At 40.1% G+C, this 21,130-nt stretch overlaps 1 protein-coding gene across 1 annotated transcript in view; it reads left to right on the forward strand.

Annotated features, from left to right (window-relative positions):
* Positions 1-219: 219 nt before the first annotated feature.
* VPS53 (VPS53 subunit of GARP complex) overlaps positions 220-21,130 on the forward strand; it is a 79,499-nt gene continuing 58,588 nt past the window's right edge. The window contains exons 1-4 of the mRNA XM_053454860.1: positions 220-354; positions 3,928-4,008; positions 4,960-5,009; positions 7,610-7,676. Coding sequence (XP_053310835.1) covers positions 271-354; positions 3,928-4,008; positions 4,960-5,009; positions 7,610-7,676 — 282 coding nt within the window. The 5' untranslated portion in view covers positions 220-270. The remainder of the gene's footprint in view (positions 355-3,927; positions 4,009-4,959; positions 5,010-7,609; positions 7,677-21,130) is intronic.

Genomic DNA, 21,130 nt, shown 5'->3' on the forward strand with positions numbered 1-21,130 from the left:
CTAGGGTAGGAGTATCCTCGCTTGAAAATATTTCTAAAGCTAAAGGCACGGGATTAAAACTATAGACAAATCGCTCATTTTATAGATATATATATATATATGTCATATATAAAAACAAATTATTCCATTGTAACGTGCTATCCCTTCCGCCATGCGTGGCCTGGCTGGCACTGTCTCCATAGTAACCACCCTTCCTCCTATATGTCCCAGGGTGCAACGCGGAGCAGGAAGTAGCCTGTGCTGTCCAAGCCGGAGCATCTGGTAGGGAGAATGGATGAAGATGAGCTTGAGGTGTTGGAGGAGCTGGAGGCCGTGTTACACCTGTCCCCAGAGGTGCAACAAGCCATAGAGCAGGTGCGTGTTCATGCGGGCCACAAAGTTAATAGCCACCCTGTTTGAAGGAGACCTCTTAGTCATTAAACCCATTGAGTGCAAGGTGTCAAGCTTCCCTGTCAAAGGGTTAAAAATGTATCAACTTGTAAGTACCCTTCAGAGACAGCTGGATATAATAATATTAATTAATGGCTTATGTTCATTTTAGAGATCTTTTGTGGTTTTACACTGTAGGTGCATGTCCCTCCTGGATAAATCATTCAGCATTGTTCACCTGAGTTTACTAGCATTTCTCAGGTTGTCATTTGTTTGCACACTCAAAAAAAGAAAAGAAAGTAAACACTGATGTGGTTTTGATTTGTGTTGCAGTTTTGTGTGTTTGAAAGTAAGCTGCACAAAATCGTATAAACTCCTTTCTTACACCATGTCATTTATCAATGTACTTGTATGTAATATTCTTTGTAGTATATATAATCCTTATAGGTCTGTAGGTGCTGTTTCTCATTTTTCCCCCCCCCCCCCCCCTAATTGTACATATATGACTTTCGTGAATAATAAATCTATGGGATAGCTTGGCTATAAAATCCTGCTTTATCTGTGTACCAGGTGCACACTGCTCATAGGATTCGCATGATTACTCATCCCCACCACATACTCCTTTGTTGGCCCTACATAGTAGGGGAACTAATGTAAAAGATGTTGTTATTATTAATGTGTGTTTTCGCCATACTTTCTGTTGGCCTTTTGGATATGGATATAAAGAAATGGGTCCCTACCTTCCTTCGAGCAGGGCCACAGAGACTGGGGAAAAGTGTACATGAAAAAGGTTTTTCTAACCTGACTTTTTTTTTTAGGCTGAGTAACTAAGTTGTCCTTAAGCCCAAAATTACCAAACATTACCAAAATTATTTTCTAATATTTCAGAGAACATTCCACCTACTGGCCTTGTTTTGGTGTCTGTAACGCAATACCATCAGCTAGAAAGCATAGGGATGTCAACATATACAACAAGTACATTTTCTAATACAAAGTATAGATGAGGCCTCCCCTTATACTTAGTGTCACATCTAATTATGCAAAACCAGCAGACTTGTTAAAAACCAATTGCTAAAACCAATGAACAGAGCATTTTTTTTAAAACATTAACATTATGTTAAGGGGACAGTTTAATCCCCCTCACACCCCTACCGTAGAATAATGCATATTAACCCCTTATTAAGACCTTCATGCCATCATAAAAAAAAATGGACCAAAAATCTATCCTGTCAGCATGGAACATCATGAAGAAATTACCGGTGTGCGCTCCTCTACATACTACTATCTGCCACCAATTTAGAACCCGATTTGTAAATCAGCTGGCTGGCACACTGAAACAACTGTCTGATCCCTGCGGTCATGCAAGGGATCAGACATTATGGCACAGTCAGTCCCCCTTGACCTGAAGATAAAATCAATAAAATACATCACAAATGAAACACGTATTTTTTTTTTGTTGCTTTTTGGAAATGGGCTGATGACTGTGGATGGCTGAGAGTGATGGCAGTTGTGTCCCACAAAAGCAGGGGCACAATAAAAGGCTTGCATACTTGTGATACTTGTAAATGCTGGACTATACATCTAAAAATGGTGTCAAAGGAAAGCTTCCTCTGTCCTTAAAACATATAATTTGTTTGAGTGCACAAAACATGAAAGACAAAAACCCCTGTGTAAAAAAAAAAAAAAACAAAAAAAAACAAAAAACAAAGTTAAAACACCCTGTGAGCACTTTAATATGCATTCTTTCAAAACGAAAAAATTCTAGCCATGCTGCAAAATCTTCCTTGTTTCTCTAAGAGCCAAAATCTTATGCCGCTGATTGGCTTCTTAACCTGTCAATCAGTGGCAGAAAGTACTTCCAATGAAGTCAGTGGGAGTATGTCCTGGCAGCTTAAGCAGCCAATCAGTGGCAGGAAGGTGATCCAGTTGGCATCATTGAGAAGACTCAAAGTGCATTACTGCATTTACAACATAGACTGAGGCTGTGAGTAATTGGAGACATAGTCACGCACAGTGTCCTGTAAGCGGATGCATTAATTTAATTCCTTCGGTTTATGTATTACCGTATTTGCTCCATTATAAGACGACCCCCTGAAATTTTAATATCGGTTTAGGAAAAAAGCCTATATATACGACTACCCTATAGGAAAAGGTTTTACTAGTACATATTAATTCACATGTAAACAATTTTTCATGTTTAATAAAACTGATTGAGAATTTTTTTTTTATTTTATTTGCCAATCTGCCCCCACAGCTTGCTACTCTGCCCCCCAGATATGCCTTATACTCCCCTATATGCCACTCTACCCCCCCTTATACCTGCCTATATGCCACTCTGCCCCCCCTTATACCTGCCAATATGCCACTCTGCCTCCATGATACACCTTTTAACCCCCATTTTGCCACTCTGCCCCCCAAAAAATGCCTTTTCACCCCTATATGCTACTCTGCCTACAGGATTGCCTTATATCCCCCCCCCCCGACTTACCAATGCCTCCCTAGACTCGTTCCTCGTACTTCAGACTCCCTGGTGTCTATTGATGGCAGCCAGGCAATAGAAGCCCACAGAGGCAGCAGAGGAGGTTACCAGAGAGGAGGCATCCAGGTCCCCTGCAGCACAGTGGGGAATCTGGATCTTAGTCTTATAGTCAGACCTCAATTAAGACAAGGGGTATTTTTCAGAGCATTTTCTCTGAAAAAACCCTCATCTTTTATAATCAAGCAAATACGGTAATTCACATGTAAACTATTTTTTCATATTTAATAAAAACAACAAATGCTTTTTCTCAATCATAGTTTTTATTTGCCAACCTGCCCCCCAGTTATGCACATCTCGCCCTCTGATATGCCACTCTGCCCTGCCAATAAACCCCCCGACTTGTCCCCCATGCTCCAGACTCCCTGGTGTCTAGTGGGGGCAGCTGGTGGACGTCTACGCCATATGCGTAGACAACCTCTGCTTCTGCTGCCCGGCACTTCTGCCAGAGCTTCTATGATGTCCACCGGCTGTCAGAGAAGAGCATCCAGGTCCCCTGCAGCGCTGCAGGGCATCTGGATCGTATAGTCAGATCTCTGATTGAGGTTGGATTATAAGACTACCTTGAATATAAGACAAGGGATATTTTTGTCTTATATTCGAGCATATACAGTACTTGACTACATTTACCAAAATATGGATTCCATTTGACACCAGTGTACTGTGTAAGCTTCCCCTCTGGCTCATTTAGCACTTTTCTATAGTGCAGTGATTTTTAGTAAGTAGGATAGAACTTTCTTACGTTTTTGTTTTTATATATAATTAAGCAGGTTGTGCTATGTGATGGTGTGATAATTTTTCATGTAAGAAGACAACTAATTCCATATAAATATATATTTTCCTCTTGTATACTTGGGTGGTGGAGTGGACACTGTCACTTACAGAAATAGTTTGCTTACTCACTTTCACTTTATTGATTTTAGATTTAAGTAATGTATGTTTATTAACCCAATAGTTATGGGCCTTTATTTAAGGTTATCTGCATTCCTTCATGAAATGTAAGCCAAGTTTTTCCATTGTAGGTTTTTCCAAGTCAGGATCCTCTGGATCGTGCAGATTTCAATGCTGTGGAATATATCAATACACTATTTCCAACTGAACAGGTGAGCTACAAAAACAGTGTTTGTATTTGTCCTTGTCTAGTGTGATGATGGACACAAACAAAAACAGATCCAAATAAATGATTGCTCCTGATTCCCTTGTTAAGATTGTAAATATTTCTTATAACTAGTAAACAAATGAACAGAATTATTTTTCCTTGAGGTCATACATGAAAGAAGAGTTTTCATAACGAAACCTAACAATATCAACGCAGCTCCAAGCTATGTATATTTTAATGCTTTTGCTCATGAGTAATACTGAAGCCCCTCTTAAGCCCTATTTTTGTGTGTATATGGCCAGAAGACCCAGCAAAATGCTGTCTAACTGAAGTTAGGAAGCAGATATCTGAAAAATAAATGAATGACTATTAACCAAATACCATTTTTTTCCCCAATAAACTAAAAATTTACCTTCAGGTTACATGCTTTTTAATTGTTTCCACTAGATGTCACTGTTTGCATATTAATCCTTGTGATCTGTGGCTAAGGTCCTGTAGCCAAGTAATAATATTTCTTACTTGGGTATTTCAAAATATGATTGTTCTCAATTTATATAATAACATAATATTCTACAGCTCTGTTCAGTAGTTTGTCTTGGGTATCTCAAAAACTGTTAACATGCATAGTTTCATCACATACTTTGATACGTGAGAATAGAACTAAATTGAAGTTGGACTTGTTTATCCATAGCAAACCAGTAGCTTAAGTGTAGGCCTGATCAGATTCCCTGCGGTCCCATACAGCAATACAGAAATATTCTGTAGCAGGACCAGATGCCTGCAACTTAAGTTAAAGGGGAGTTCCAACACTTATTTATAAAATAGATGAAGTTTTCTTGTGTATTTGTAATTTACCTTATGATTTGGAAAACAAATGTTCTTTCAGATCTTAATACTAAAATACACTGTGGTTTGTATTGTATTTATAATCTATTCCTACATTTTTCCCCTACAGTCTTTGTCCAACATTGATGATGTAGTTAGCAAAATTCGCTTGAAAATAAGGTAAATACTTCTTTGATTTGGCTTTACGTTAGTGCGGAATAGATATGCTAGCTTTTCAAAGCTCTGCTTCAAACCCAATTGGGAAAGATGTTGTCATAAGGAGTCATCACAGTGTAGTATTTGTGGGAGGGAAAGTCACGTGTCACAAATATCACATGTCCGACAATTATGGCATCCTTCAGATCTGCAGAACTATGTTTTAATAAAACAAAACGGGAAAAAACATATTTTTGTCAATACCAACCTATGTTACTGTAAACAACACTGTATTTATGCCCCAAGAGAAAAATGTCCCTTTTTTTTCTCCCCATGTCGCTCTCAGTAGCAATAGCTCCGTCTAGACAGGTACGGCAGGAAATTACAAAATCCCCAGAATCTATCCCTAGCCTTCAGTGTTTTATCCTAGGTAGACTCAGCACCCCTTTTATTATTTTTTCTCTGAGCTTGTGGCAGACCTCCGGTGTCCAGGCTCTTTCCCAAGCAATGAGAAGTAGGAGAGCCGCCTGCTTACCTGACCTAGGGAGGAACACTGTTACCCGGGGCAAAATTGCGATCCCTACTTAGCGCTAGTCCTTGGGCGGGCGTTGCAGTCGTTTTGTTTAAGGCTCCAGCAGTGTTGTCACCTGGGGGAGAGAAGCATTAAATATTTTCTTCCGGAAAGCTTACTCTGCTGCTGTCATGTGACACGCATTAGTTGTGAACATAAAGTCTCTTCTGCTTCCAAGTCTGCGGTAGGAATCTGGTGTTCCTAAGACAAGATGCTGGGTACTGTATATCTCATTTTTATGTGACCTGTGTGTCCTGCCTGCTGAAAGCCTGGATATACCGTATTGGCCCGAGTATAGGCCGCACTTTTTTCCCCCACTTTAAGTCTTTAAAGTGGGGGTGCGGCCTATATTCGGGGTCTAGCGCCCGGGGCAGGCAGCGGGGTTAGGATACAGATCCCCCGCAGCGGTGCAGGGGACCTGCATCCTACTGTCTGATACGCTCAGACAGCCTCCCCTCCCGGCACTTTCCACGGGGGGAGTACCGGCACGGGAGGTTGTCTAAGCGCATCGCACGGACGTTCACCGGCAGCGGCGATGCGCCGTTGCCGGTGAACATCCGCACGATGCATTTTAACCCCCCCGACTTACCAGAGCAGACTCCCGGGTGTCTTGCAGGGCCGGCGGAAGACATCTACGCAATACGCGTATACAACTTCCGGTGCCGGCACTTCCGCTGAGTGCCGGCACCGGGAGTTGTATACACGATGTGCATAGATGTCCCCCTTTTTCTTTAAAAACTTAAAAACTTTTTCTTTAAAAAAGCACCAAACTTTTAGGGTGCGGCCTATATACGGGGGCGGCCTATATCCGAGCCAATACGGTATATGTTTTGCCTTTGCCCAATATGTCCTCAGAAAAGCCAGAATTACCTGTTTTCCTAAGAAGCTGCCCTGGAGTAGGCGCACGACAAGCCTCAGGACAGGCCTGATCATTTTTTCCAGGGGTCCTTTAGAATAGTGCTCCTCAAGGCACACCTAACACTCCAGGATTTAGGTATTACTCAGGTGTGTTTAAGGTGTCATACCTAAATCCTGGACTATTAGGTGTGCCTTGAGGAGAGGGTTGAGGAGCACTGCTTTAGAAGACTTTCCCTGTACACAAGACTCTACAAGCAATCATTTCAAATAGGTGGAATGAGTGCCTGGCGATCCCTATAGCTCCAGATTGACCCACAATTATAAGGTACTGTGAGTTAGTCTGTCTGTCAGTGACAAGTCTGAGATCGGAAGTCACACCAGACTTGCTGCAGCAAGGGCCTGTCCTTCACCTGAACAAATCTGACGTTGATTGCTTGGCTTTTAAAAGAGAGAGATTAATTAGGTCCGGTCTCTCTGACGTAGTTGCGTATACACCAGGGAGCAGGTTACAGCAAGATATGATTTCTGTCCCTGGTGTTGTCTCAGACACCTTCAGTCAGATAACCTCTCTCTCGGCCAGATCCTAGACTTCCTACAGCTGGAATTTCATGGTTGACTTTCACCAGTTACTCTGAAGGCTCAAGTTGTAGCGCTAAGCAACTTCATAGAGCTCTTTCCACTCAACATCTTGGGCAGAGGCAGTTGGGGGTTTCCATTTATCAAATCTGCAGAGTAGCAGATTGGAAGAGTGTGCACACCTTATGTCTATCAATTTCGGCTAGAGTCATTCCGTAGTTTGGTAGAAGAGTGTGCAAGCTGTGGTTTCCGAGCCTGCTCGTTAGCTTCATGTTACCAGGTACCAGGAATGAAAATTCATGGAAACTTTTTAAATTTGTACCTGAGAATTTCTTTTCCTTGTCACTTCTCGGTTGCAATTTTCCTTCACTAAGATTTTTTTTTTTCTTTTATTTGCTTGAGCTAAGGGGAAGGTTCTAGGGATTTTGCAATTTCCTGTCCTACCTTCATATGAAACTATCTATATGCTACAAATTTACTGATTCTATGGGACTTCCTTTTGAACAAATACCCTTTCCCACTTACTGGTTCATTCCCCAGTCATGACACTACACCTACAAACAGTTCTATACATCCAATTTTATTTTACATGATTATATTGTTAAATGTGTTTCTTCAGGCGCTTGGATGACAACATTAGAACAGTTGTACGAGGGCAAACAAATGTGGGACAGGATGGAAGACAGGTATGTGCATGTTCTGTCAATGTTTATGTTATAGACTACAAACAATGTTATAGCTGACACTTTGAAATGATAATCATCATAACATTTGCGATGGTTGAAAATTTAATTGCTCTTGTTAGGTGTTTTTGTTGAGCTATCAAGTTTTTTTTTAATTTGGTTTAACACTTTCGTGACCAAGGACAAAGGGGATACATCACAAAAAATAGCCTATATGACCAAGGACATCACTCTAAATGAGCGGTACATTCTTGGGGATTTAAAACAAAATTCACTGACATCATTGAGGAATCCCTGTGAAGTGGCAGGGATTCACATGGTTTGCAGAGGCCCTGATCAGGTCTTCTGCCACAATAACTCACTGACTGATCGCATAGTGTCAGTGAGTGTGCTTGCATGTATGCTAGAATCCTAAGACTTTGCAGGGATGTGCACAGCAATCAGAGGGGTCCTGTAGGATTAACGTGACTGCTGTAAAGGGGATCCCCACAAGAGAGCCCTCTGTGCATAGGAGAACCCCCCTGATTGTTGTGCAAGGGTACCGTAACAGGTAATGTTAACAGTTCCCCTGTGCTAATAGAGATCCCTGGGGTTGTGAAAGACCCCAAACTGGATCTTTATGCATTGTGCAATACAGTAAAAAATCCATCCATTACAAACTAGTTTTTATTGAGTCGGAAGTGAAAAAATACACTTTTCCCATCTTTGGCTTTATTTTGCAAACCTGATGAGACATACACATATTTGGAATCTGCTGGGTGTGCTTGAAAAAAACCAATATATGTCTCGCACACTGTGAGGTTGGAGACACTGATGCAGGTAGGACACAAGGAATGGAAGTTCAAGGTCAAGATCAAGCCGAGGTCAGGGTACCAGAGGTCACGATATACGAAGTACAAGCCGAGGTCAGGAATCCAGAAGTCAGGAGTAACGATAAACAAGCTAAGGTCAAACACGGAAGACACGAACCAGAACGCGCACTGAGGAGTAACACTATAGGAATAGGTACAATAGGGCAAGGTCTAAATGTCCACTGAGGGTTATAAAGGATGAGGAAGTGACTAGGCACCAATTGGAGCTATTGGCGCCAAAATTTGAACAGTCTGATGTCACTTCCTGTTTGGTGGAATCCGGCAACCATCTTGAGTGTGGCTAGACCGTAGCCTATAAGTAAAGGTACCTGCGGTTCTGGGTCTAACCACCAGAGGGCGTGTGGAGGTAGATGGAGGTCTTCCTCTCCTCCGTGGAGGTTGCTGTGGCTGCAGGCTGGCAGAGGTGCGGTCTCCCTCTCCTTCATACCAGCGGCTGCTGATCCTGGTTGGTGACAATAGGGTTTGTATAGTTCATTCCCAAGAAATTTACTTCTAAACACGTTTAAACATGAGCTGCAGAAAAATGCTCAAAATTGCCTTAGCACCAGGGTGGGAAATGGCTTAGCAGCGAAAGGGTTACATTTGGTTGCAATTACTGAACATAAATCTGGCCAAAGAATTACAAAGAATACGTTTTAATTCCAATACCAATTTTGGAATTGGTCAATTTTAGTCAAGGGTCATCTTAATTACCCCTGCTTGCTTACCCTTGAGTCTGTCCCAGGTCTCGGAGGATCTTCAGATCCCATGGATGGTCGAACCCAAGAGGCTCAACCTGAGGGGGAACCGGTTGGATAGGCAAAGAACTCTTTTGAGACAGCCTTTTCTTTGTGGGGACACTGCGTCCTACTATGCAGCAGTCGTCCCTGGGTCAATTTCGACACAAAAACTTTCAAAGGGCCCTTGACAAAATAGCCCAGGTTGTTTTCTTTTCATTAACGTTTGGTTTTAAGGGATAGTTTTGATATCGATGACCACTATTGAAGTGATGGTCCCACCAAGCTAAATTTGAAAAACAAAGCAATTTCCAATCTTGGGGCACGCTTATCCATATGGTCCAAATTACATAACAGCCAAAATATGCTGGGTATGCGCTCCACTTAAGCCCATTCATGTTGTTCTCAAAAATGCGTTTTAAAGGGATTGCTAAAATTCTGTGGTTTTTTCTATTAGCTGATGTCTCATTTCAGTCTTCTGAGTGTTTATAATTTGCCTAAACCCATGTAAAAGCCTTGAGGACTTCATTTTTCAAGTTCAAAAGAGAATAACACTACATTAGACAAGACCCATAGACTGGCACTAACGATTCCATCCCAATTTTTTTTTGTAATGTAAATTTTTGTCCAAAAAAGTTAAATGCTTGCCTGTAATCCTCTTCAGAGCAGTCTTAAGCACACATATTGTTATTTGCACAGATTCATGCCATAAGTGTACACATGTAGATCATGTTAAAAAGTAACGTCATGTCTGTCTGCTTTTATTATGGAAACTGTGTTTTTTGTTTTGTGGTAGACTTATTTTAGATTTTTAATTTTACATGTAAGTTGACGTTACGTGATGAGTTTAAGTTGATCATATGGTGTTTCTTTATATATGTAAGCAGCTGGATTTTGCAAATTAAAGCTCTAACGCGGAGCTACATAAAAAACAATCCATAACATAGCACAAACACACTCAGAAGCAAAACTGCAGATCTGCAAAGCTGTATCATGTTTCCATAAGGACGTTGTCACCATTATTGCTGTGTAAAGCACCAATCCCTTCTGTCCCTGCCTGAACTTTACATACCAAGGCCAGCGAACAGCTCCACACTGAAATGGAATAAGATAAATGGTTTCCTTTAACAACTACTCATTTTGGAAGATAATACTATAAGTGTAAGAGACAAACTGAACACATTATGTAATGGCTTTACTTAATCAGCAAAAAAACAAGACTATGACTTTACAATTGTCTATTGTCTAATCATGTTAACAGAACAGTCAGGGGGTATTGGTATATTGTGTTTCCTGATTCAGCAACTTTCAGTATTCAATAGGGTGCTATGAATAGATTTTGTGTACTATAGACTTTTTTTTTACTTGAAAGAGAACTGGCAAATTCCATCTTATCTTTAAACGTAATTCTTACATGATTCATATATTGCATACCGATGTGTTTTATTTTCTTGTAAGCAATTGTGCTTTTTTTGCTTTTGTACAGTCTTTTGTGTTGACAGCTTTACTGAAAAATTGCATGGATTTAAAACCTCTGGTCCAATGCAGGTAGAGTCCAGGATGTGTGCAGCAATCTCTCACTTGGGTTAATACTAGAATCCTGGTGAAAGCTTCGTTAACGGTTACATTAGTGCATATATTTCTTTGGTGAATGTTGGAGCTGACATGTAGAAATCTGAATGACACATTGTAGATGATTTCCAGTGCTGTGTTCCATTATGATTTGGTTGAAATGTACAGTAGCTCCCCTTTAACTGTAAACTAATTAAGGCAGAGCTCATTAAATTGGCTTTCTGGGTGTGTGAGTTAATCTGTGGAGACCATTATTTAAAATGTATTTCTTGACTTGACCATACAGCCATAATTAAGAAAATACTGTATCATTATTTTATCATGGGTCATCTGACCTAGCTAAATTATTCCAAAGAGGGAGATATGTGAGGGGTTCCTTTACCACTAAACCTGCTAAGTACCGTATTTGCTCGATTATAAGACGACCCTGATTATAAGACGACCCCCCAAATCTTAATATTAATTTAGGAAAAAAACAAAAAGCCTGAATATAAGACGACCCTATAGGAAAAAAAGTTTTACTAGTAAATATTCATTCATGTAAACAATATTTTCATATTTAATAAAAGCTATGATTGAGAAAAATATATATTTTTTGTTTCCTTTTATTTGCCAACCTGCCCCCCCAGTTATGCACATCTGCCCCCAGGGTTGCCACTCTGCCCCCAGAAATGCCTTATACCCCCTATTTGCCACTCTTCCCCATGATGTGCCTTTTAATCCCCTATATGCCAGAGTGGCATATAGGGGGTTAAAAGGCATTTCTGGAGGTATATATATATATATATATATATATATATATATATATATATATATATATATATATATATATATATATATATATATATATATATATATATATATATATATATATATATATATATATATATATATATAACTGCTAACAGCAATCACACTCCTATCGAGCCAAGGCAGCCAGTACATGCTGGAACCTGGGGATGATAGGAGTCTGATTACAGCCTCCCTATGCCATGCTACCACCCCCACTCCCCTTACACATCCATGCTATCACACACACACTCATTCACAAACATTTAAATACTCATTCATTCCATTAATCACACATACTTCACACATTAATCACAAAAACCCTCCCCACCCCCTTACCTGAACTGCAGATCTCTCACTCCAAGACTTCTGCAGGGGTCCGGCTGTGCGAGCAACTTCTCTGGCCCCGCCCCCAGAGGAAGGAGGGGGGAGGCAGAGTTATGTGACACTCTGCTAGCTTCCTGTTCTCCTGCTGCTCGCGACCGAAGCCCGGTAAGCAGCATGGCCCCAGCAGACATTTTGAGGTCTGATTAGAAGACGACCTCGATTATAAGACGAGGGGTATTTTTCAGAGCATTTGCTCTGAAAAAAACCTTGTCTTATAATCGAGCAAATACGGTAGTTATGTCTTCTATAGAAAATAAAGTGTAAATATGGAGAGTCCAGACAATCAGGGACTGCATTATTTTTATACATCTTTGTGATGTTCTTTGTAGTGGTAGCTGTCTTGGCCCTACAGTGAGTGTGAGGTGAGAACTATTGATTAGCAGTGGTGTGTTTTGGTTGGGCAATTATCCAGCCATCTCCCATGTCTTCACTGCTGCTGACATCTCTTTAAAGTACCAAGGTATGAGATAATGTGTCTGTGTTATGCCATAGAATGGCGTGCTGTACTAGGTAGGCTTGCTAGGCACATACCTCTATTGTGTAACTAGGCCAGTTAAGAGGGAGAGAAGTCCGTTGAGCAGCAGTAGGTTTGGGGCAGAGGGGCTGCTACCATCTGGCCTAGTCTGTCTAGGCTAGAATGTTGTTACTATCTAGGACCCTTTTTAAAAGAAAAAATCATAAGTCAAATAATAACACACTAAACCTTGCCTTCTGATGGCCATACCTGTGCTTGCCATAGTGTAGTGTGTTCCATAGTGGTGGTCCTGTATTTGACCCACCTTGATCCTGACTGTTCTGAACTCTGGCTTCCTGACCAAGGCTCATCTTGACTACTCTGCTTGTGTACCTTTGAGTCTGTCCCTGGTCTCGGAGAATCCTCAGTCCCTGGTCTCGGAGAATCCTCAGTCCCTGGTCTCGGAGAATCCTCAGTCCCTGGTCTCGGAGAATCCTCAGTCCCTGGTCTCGGAGAATCCTCAGTCCCTGGTCTCGGAGAATCCTCAGTCCCTTGGCTGCTCAAACCAAAAGGCTCTACCCGAGGGGGAGCTGGTTGGAGGTGCAAAGAACTCTTCTGAGATTTTCTCTTGTGGGAACACCGCGTCTTACCCTGCAGCAGCATCTCCCCTGGTATGCTGAGCGTGACAAGAACTTTACAATAATTATTCAGATAGCTACTTCAATGCGGTGTTTCCAACTTGCGTGTATTCATAACTACATATAATATGCCATATTTTGTAATGAATTCCCTTTAAACTGGCATTTCACATAAAACATCACAAGTGTGGCTGCATTTTTTTTCTTTTTGATATTTTACCTTGAATTGCATTATTTTATTTATGAAGTGCCAACAAATTACCCAGCGCTTATTACAATACATATTTGTAAGAGGTATGACAACTAGAATTCACTTAGTCAAACTGATTCATTATGTAAAGATTTATTTGCATCTTTCTGTATGTATATTTCATTGTATAGCCTAAACTAAGCTCAACTTGATGTAGCAGTTCATTTGACTCAATAAGGTGCTAATTCGAGCAAACAGGCAGTGGTGTTTTGTGTTTCCTGTGGAAGTTTGTGTGATGCTCAGATGTTTTTTGTGTTTTTAATGGCGTAACAAAATGCTTAATGCTCTAACATACAGGCGCAAACCTCATATTGAAGCTGTTTGGCAATACCAATACTCACTTGACAACTAATGTGCGAAATGTCTTCCTGTCACTGAAACTGAGCTGTAAATCCCACAGAATGTCATCAGTTGTTAACTGCTTGTATTAAGAGGCCATAGGCAGAACTGATGTCTCAGGTCATCTTTCAGCAAGGAAGGCCTCATATTCCAGAATACTTAAATAGTAGGATTTTTTTTTAACAAAACATGGAGAATTCAAGCCTTAAAGAAATACATGCCCTGACAACTTCTTATTTTTGGCTGTCTGAGTCTGACAGCTCTCAAGGGTGTTGATGTTTTTAGTGGCCGTCTATCAACACTGCTTTTCTTTCCAAAAAATACTACATGCCAGAAAATACTATAATAACATTCAAACTTCCTCTAACCCTTTCTTCTTATATATATACGCGATCAACAGTTAATCCCCCTTTCAAGTCTTGGTGGGTGTATATACAAGTGTTAGCATTCATTTTTTTTCTGTCGGAATCAGAACCCTGCATATAATTACACTAAAATGAATGCTAACATTCGAACACTTTAATTCACTGACTTCAGTATGCATTGTGAAGCACCAACTCTAGTCAGCTTCTCCCACCAGGAGGGCTGAGTTGGCCCTGTATAATGCATAGATAAAGTGGGGAGAATATGTGACAGTTTATAACCGATTTAACTATACATTATGTTGGACCAATTCTGCCTTTCTTGCAACAGAAGCATTACTTTGAGAAGTCAGGGAGGTGAAGTGTTCTTGTAAGCATAGAGTGGTATTGCATGAGTAGAGTTGAGTTTAAGCTTTTTAAGAAGTTGTTTTGAAAGATTGCACTCTAACTCGCCAATAAAGGTATCGCCTTCAGAGTTTTTTTTTAATTTTTTTATAAACTCCTGATTTAGTAAATAGACCCACTGAAGTTTTTTCCTTATGTAATTTAGTGGCAGAAGGTCTGTTTCAGCCCAAGAAAGTTTTTGAAAATCAGTTTCTCGCAGGCAGAAATATTTGTGCACAAGTTGGGGAAGCTGTGAATGTTACGATCCTATATGGACTGCCGCTTTCTCAAATCCTACATTTTACCATTCTACACCATAAATAAACCTAAGTAGCAATGCTTAAAAAAGTGATTGAGTAACTCATCTTATGTATATACCATGGGTGCAACCTTCCTAATTTCTTGTCCTGTTGATCTCAGCTTCTATGACATATAACAATTATATCTCACATTTTGTTTAGTGATCGAGAAAACACAAAATGTATGTTATAATTTTGGATTAAAGTATAGTTAAAATGATACCATTTATTGGCTAACTGAGAGTTTAATTGCGAGCTTTCGAGACCAAGTTTTTAGGTCCCTTCCTCAGGCATTAATGAAGCTAACACAGACTTTTCTAAATACAAAAGCACAATTCACAAGTTAACATTAGATAAACACAGAGGTATTGGGGAATTTGTTCAGGAGTAAATTAGCTGGACTAGCAGAGATCCAATGGTTCAATCAAAGCATCCTTGGTCAGTTTACCCCTGGTTAGAGGGGCCATAAAACCATTCGACAGATGCCAGATCCATGAAGGTGTCAAATGTTCCCAGGAATAAGTTGTTTGTAGTTAATTCGAATTGTGAGAGGATTAGTGGTTCGTAATGTTATAATGGGAGATGAATTTTCTGTTTCTGTTGAGGCCAATTAGTAGGGTATTAAAATGGTATATTAGTTTGATCTCCCATATTTGTCTCTCCCTCTGGGTCCGGAACGATCCAATCAGTACTGACAGCTTCACATCCTGAATGCTGTGTCCAGGCTGACAGATGTTCTCCAACAGGTGTATCTATTTTTTTCTGGTTGATGGTATGTATGTGGGAATTAAACCGTTTGTGTAATGCTTGGCCTGTTTCCCCCACGTACATCGCTGTTGGGCATCTAGCACACATGATGAGGTACACCACGTTAGATGATTTGCACGTAAAGCAGTCATTGATTTTGTGGCGTAAGTGTGAGCCTGGTATCTGTATTTCATCTGTGGGAAGGATGTGTGCATAGGTTTCGCTTCTCTTTTGTTGGCAGGGAGAGGTACCATTTGCTGTTCGCCTGTGAAGGGTGCTCCTCACTATACATTGTTTGAGATTGGGAGGCTGTTTGATTGTAGGAATACCGTCCAAAGTCTTTCATCAGTGTGCAAGATTTCTTGTAGTTCCTTTGAGATCTTGCACAGAGTTCCATTTGTAGATTATAGGTGACCACCAATGGTACTCTTTTTTGTGGCTGCTGGTATCTCAGGAGGTTTTCTTTGGAGATATTGATAGCTTTCTGTATTTGGGAGTCTGTGATTTTTATAATGTACCCATGGTTGATGAATTCCTCCCTGAGATTCTGGAGGTGTTTATCTCTGTCCATAGGATCCGAACAGATGCGGTTATATCGAATAGCTTGACTGTATATGATTGAGTTTTTGGTATGTCTGGGATGGAACCTGTTGTGTTTCAGATAGGTTGGTCTATCTGTTGGTTTGCGGTAGAGTGAAGTCTGAATGGACTTGTTCTTTATGCAGATGGTAGTGTCCAGGAACTGGATGTTAGTGCGGGAGTAGCTCAGTTTCAGGTTTATATTGGGATGAAAGGCATTATAGCCTTCATGAAATCTGAGGAGTTCCTCTTCGCTACTAGTCCAGATGATTAGTATATCGTCGATGTAGCGGAGATATACCAGCGGTTTGTTGTAGCAGGTGGAGATGTAGTCCTCCAGTTTGGCCATGAATAAATTGGCATGTTGTGGTGCCATTTGTGTGCCCATTGCAGTCCCCATTTTTTGGAGCTAAAAGTCCTGTCCAAATGTGAAGTAGTTGTGGTTGAGGATAAACTGTATTAGCTGTGTTATGGGTTCCATTCCTAGGTTCTCCTGTTCTAGGTGTTTCCGTCAAGCTGCTATACCGTCACAATGGGGAATGTTGGTGTAGAGGGATTCTACATCCATGGTAGCAAGAATGGTGCCCTCAGGAACTGTGCCAATGTTGGTAAGTTTGTTGAGAAGATCGGTGGTGTCTTGGAGGGAACTGGGCAATCCCTTTACTAAGGGTTTAAGGATTTGTTCAACCCAGCCAGAAATAATTTTGAAAGTGACAGATCTTCTTTGAAACCTCTCTTAAAAAGTATTACTCTATTCTCAGGCATACACATGGATCTTTAAATACTACACAGTTGTTTTCCCCCACAATCTTCACTTCTTCTAGGTCTAGGTGGTTTCCTTTTGGTCACACAGAAAGAAAATTGTAAGTGGCAGATGTTGGCCAATAGATACAACTACATACGATTATATTTAGAATGACCTGTCATTTCATTACCAGGCACTAGGTGGCTAAACAGGCTACATTTACAAAAGTAGTTGTTCGAAAAATTAATTTTAAAGACATTGATCACGATCTTCACTTTTGATCTAAATTAGTGTTGACGTTTTGAGTAGCAAAGCAATGGGACACTTATTGGATTAATTCCCAGTTAGGTATGTAAATAAGCAAGTAAAGCCTTTTGTTCTAGAGCACTTTATACTGTAAACAATGACAATTGGGATACATTTCATGCCTCCAGTATCTTTAAAAACAAAATGCCATTTGACAAATTGTGGCATTTTGTTTCTTTCCTGGCTTTTGAGTGAAATCACCAATTAGTCTTATAGGTGTGAGAACAGCATAGATTGGAAGGCAATGTAAAGCCTAATTTGAAAAAAACCCATACAAAATACAGATTTCAACTTTAAAGTATACCTCACCATGCATGTATCTGATCCATTGTCAAACTGCCTTTGAATGTTAGCAGAAAAATTTTGTATTTGTCCTATGCAAAAAGGCGGTAATATAGACATGTCCAAATGTTTTTCCTAGTCTTAAGCAAATTGTAGACCACCTGCAATTAAGAGTCAGGACCTTTATGTTGTTAACTCAGATGTCCATATCTGTAGCTTTGTGTTTCACTGCTCTTAAGGGTCTAAAGTATGAAGCATTATTTTATCTTGCCCCCAGCTCCCCTGTATTTATATGTAATCTTCTGACAGCAATATTGTAAATTATTGGCACAGTGATGTAGTTTTGACTAATGCAGTAAATACTTGATGTGTTGTTTTTTTTTTTCCCCTCGTCATACTTTTCTCTGTGTACCACCAATATTATATCACTTTTGGACCCAGGCTTTTGTGAAGTGAAACTACATCTGACACGTGAATATTGTGTCAAATTTGCTCAGTGCTATATAAAGGCAAATATTTGAGGGTATGTTTCCTTAGTAGAAAGCCCTTTAACCTGTATTATTATTACACTTACTGGACAAGAGACCCTTCTCTTATTTTATACTTTTACCTATGCCGATATCCCGAAGCTTGAAATGAAAAAACCTGCTGACACGTTGATCATAATGTGATTTGGTGTTTGATGAGCCCCTGCCATCTGCTCTCTTTTGTTAGCGCAATTACAAAAATAATACAAAATCACACACGGTGTACACTGGTTTTTTTTTGATTTTTTTTTTTGCAATAATTGAGAATTACTGTATACAAAATGAAAAATCGGGTCAGTATTGTTTTCAACACTTCAATACATGTGGACAACTGTTCTTGTTTATTACAAGGACTTATATATGGTCCCTATAGCTGCTGGTGTGCTTTATGGATAGGAGTGAATTAGGGTTTCTTCAGCATAGAGGTTGTAATTAAATCCAAAAGCAGAGAGTTGTTGGAGAGCGAAGGTGAGGCACACCAACAGAAAGTGATAGGGAAGGTGGACAAGTGCCAGGGAAGAAAACACTTAAGGTACTCTCAGAGAGGTAGCGTCTAAGCAAACCATGAAATGTATTTGGTCAACAGTGTAAAAGGTTAAGGGGGCTAAGGCAAGGAGAAAGTAACCTTTTGTTTAAGCGATGAGGAAGTCGTGGGTTCTCTTAATAGCTTGAGCAAATGTATTTGGTCAACAGTGTAAAAGGTTAAGGGGGCTAAGGCAAGGAGAAAGTAACCTTTTGTTTAAGCGATGAGGAAGTCGTGGGTTCTCTTAATAGCTTGAGTTCTTGTATTGTTATATCTGTTTGACACCGAAGGTTATTAGATCTAATATGAGATTAAATTCCATTTTATTTGCAACGTGCAGATTCCATAGCATTATTACAATAAAAGGAGACTATAGATGTAACAACAATATTAAGATTAGCAATAACATACATAATACACGCTGGTACAGAAAGAGAAAACAGCCCTACTCGTGCCAGTTTATAATCTAAGAGGAAGAATAGGGGGAATGAGACATAAGGTTGATGACTTCTAGTACAAGGGTGATTTTAATGTAGCAGCCTGAGTTAAGAAACACATTTTGATGCATAATTCATTTATTAAAGAAATATATGCAACTGATGATCCCCTTGAGAAAAAATAATCATCCAGTGAGGCTCATAACAAGGTAATGCCTGCCTGTTCCTCCCTGGTGGAAGGGCTTTAAAGACCCTGGGATCGAAAGCCTTTGAGAAGCACTCTGCTTGACTTATAGGATTCTCTGGCCAGAGTTAAACAGGAAAAAGATTGGGGCTCAATTTACCATGGATAGTCCTTGAACACATTCAGGACACCTTAGTTTTTTTGAGTACAGCATCTCAGGCTTCAATCCAGTTTCTAATGCAGCAGAGGTTCCCCAAAGTATGACACTTCCACTACCATGCTTGACTGTTGGTATGAGGTTCCTAATGTGGAATGAAATATTTTTTTTGTCAGACACTAGTAGATCCCATGTCCCCTAAAAAGGTTAGTTTTTGACTCATCTATCCATTTAACCTTGTTCCAGCACTCCAGAAAGTTAGACAGGTGCTTTTTTGGCAAATTTTAGTAGTGGTGTCAACCTTGCTACTCTGATGCCTGTGTAACCCTTTTCAGACAAATATGCATCGACTTTTCTGTGGTGGTGTTAAGAAATGTCTTTTTAATGTGGTATAATGTGACTTGGAACCTTGTGTGTTGACAACCTCAGATCGTTAGGACCATGTTGGATTTATATTGGGCAGTGCTGGTCTAGTCAGGCCTGACTGTTTACCAAGTCTTCAAACACCTGACCTTAAGAATCGCTTTCATTGGATTGCATTTACATTTATATATACCGCACCTGCAGACTCGGGGGTCACTAAAATTAGCAGTAATGTTAAAATAGGCAAATACAATTTGACAATATAATTAACAAACACTAAGACATACTTTTACAGATGACGGAGAGGTGGAGGAAGGATGAGAAGAAAAGAGATGGATTGCTTGGTTAAGGATGAATTGACTTTAGTGAGAGTGATGGGGTCAATAGATCAGTAGGGTATAGGTCTGCAAAGGTAAATGGTTTCTTCAGGATGCAGGTAGACAAAACTATAGAGCCAGTGAAGAAACTGGGACAGTAAATGAGTAGCAATAAACTAAGAAAATGAACCTGCAGATATGTTCAGGATGAATTGGAGTGGTAAAAAGGCTGGATTGAATAGATTCGTATTTTAGTAGTCTCTTGTAAGGAAATTACAATTGTGGCATGACACCAAGATTGAGGCGTTATCAACAGTGACGGGAGGTATCAGGAATTGAGGATGGTGGTCATTGGGGAATTTGTCTGGAAGATGTTAAGCTTCAGGTAATAAGATACCATCCAGGATGCTAGGAGTTAGGAGAGATGGTTGAGGGGTCAAAAGAATAGGAGTGAATTAGGGTTTCTTCAGCATAGAGGTTGTAATTAAATCCAAAAGCAGAGAGTTGTTGGAGAGCGAAGGTGAGGCACACCAACAGAAAGTGATAGGGAAGGTGGACAAGTGCCAGGGAAGAAAACACTTAAGGTACTCTCAGAGAGGTAGCGTCTAAGCAAACCATGAAATGTATTTGGTCAACAGTGTAAAAGGTTAAGGGGGCTAAGGCAAGGAGAAAGTAACCTTTTGTTTAAGCGATGAGGAAGTCGTTAGTAATTGGGGTGAGGGCTGTCAGGTGGATGGAGACTGGATTGTAAAAGGTTGAACAGAGGGTGAGAAAAAAAGAAATGGGTTAAACAATTGTAGGTTTGGAGACAGGCTAGTAGTTAGATGGGGACATGGGATTTAGGGAAGGCTTCATTAGAATCTAAGCAATAATGGTGCGTTTAAAGGTGAATGGGAACAGTGGAAAGAGAGATGACATTAAATCTAACTTCTTGCACTGCATGTGTGATTAGCTGGCACAAAACTTTGGTAAAATGTTTTATCTTATACTTCATTTATATATGGTCAAAAATTATCTAAACAAAATTACAGCAGTGTAGAACATCAGACACTGGACAAAGCCTGTTCTCACAAAACTGTAATAAATGCATGTAATAATGCTTAACATACATCAAATACCTGTTGGCATAGGAGAGGGGTAAAAATCTATTAACATAGTTTTTCAATAAAATTAAGACTCTGAACAATTGGTGTGATGCTGCCACATTTTATAAACTGTGCAAACCCCC

The sequence above is a fragment of the Spea bombifrons genome, chromosome 2 (genome assembly GCF_027358695.1).
Source record: "Spea bombifrons isolate aSpeBom1 chromosome 2, aSpeBom1.2.pri, whole genome shotgun sequence".
NCBI lineage: Eukaryota > Metazoa > Chordata > Amphibia > Anura > Pelobatidae > Spea > Spea bombifrons.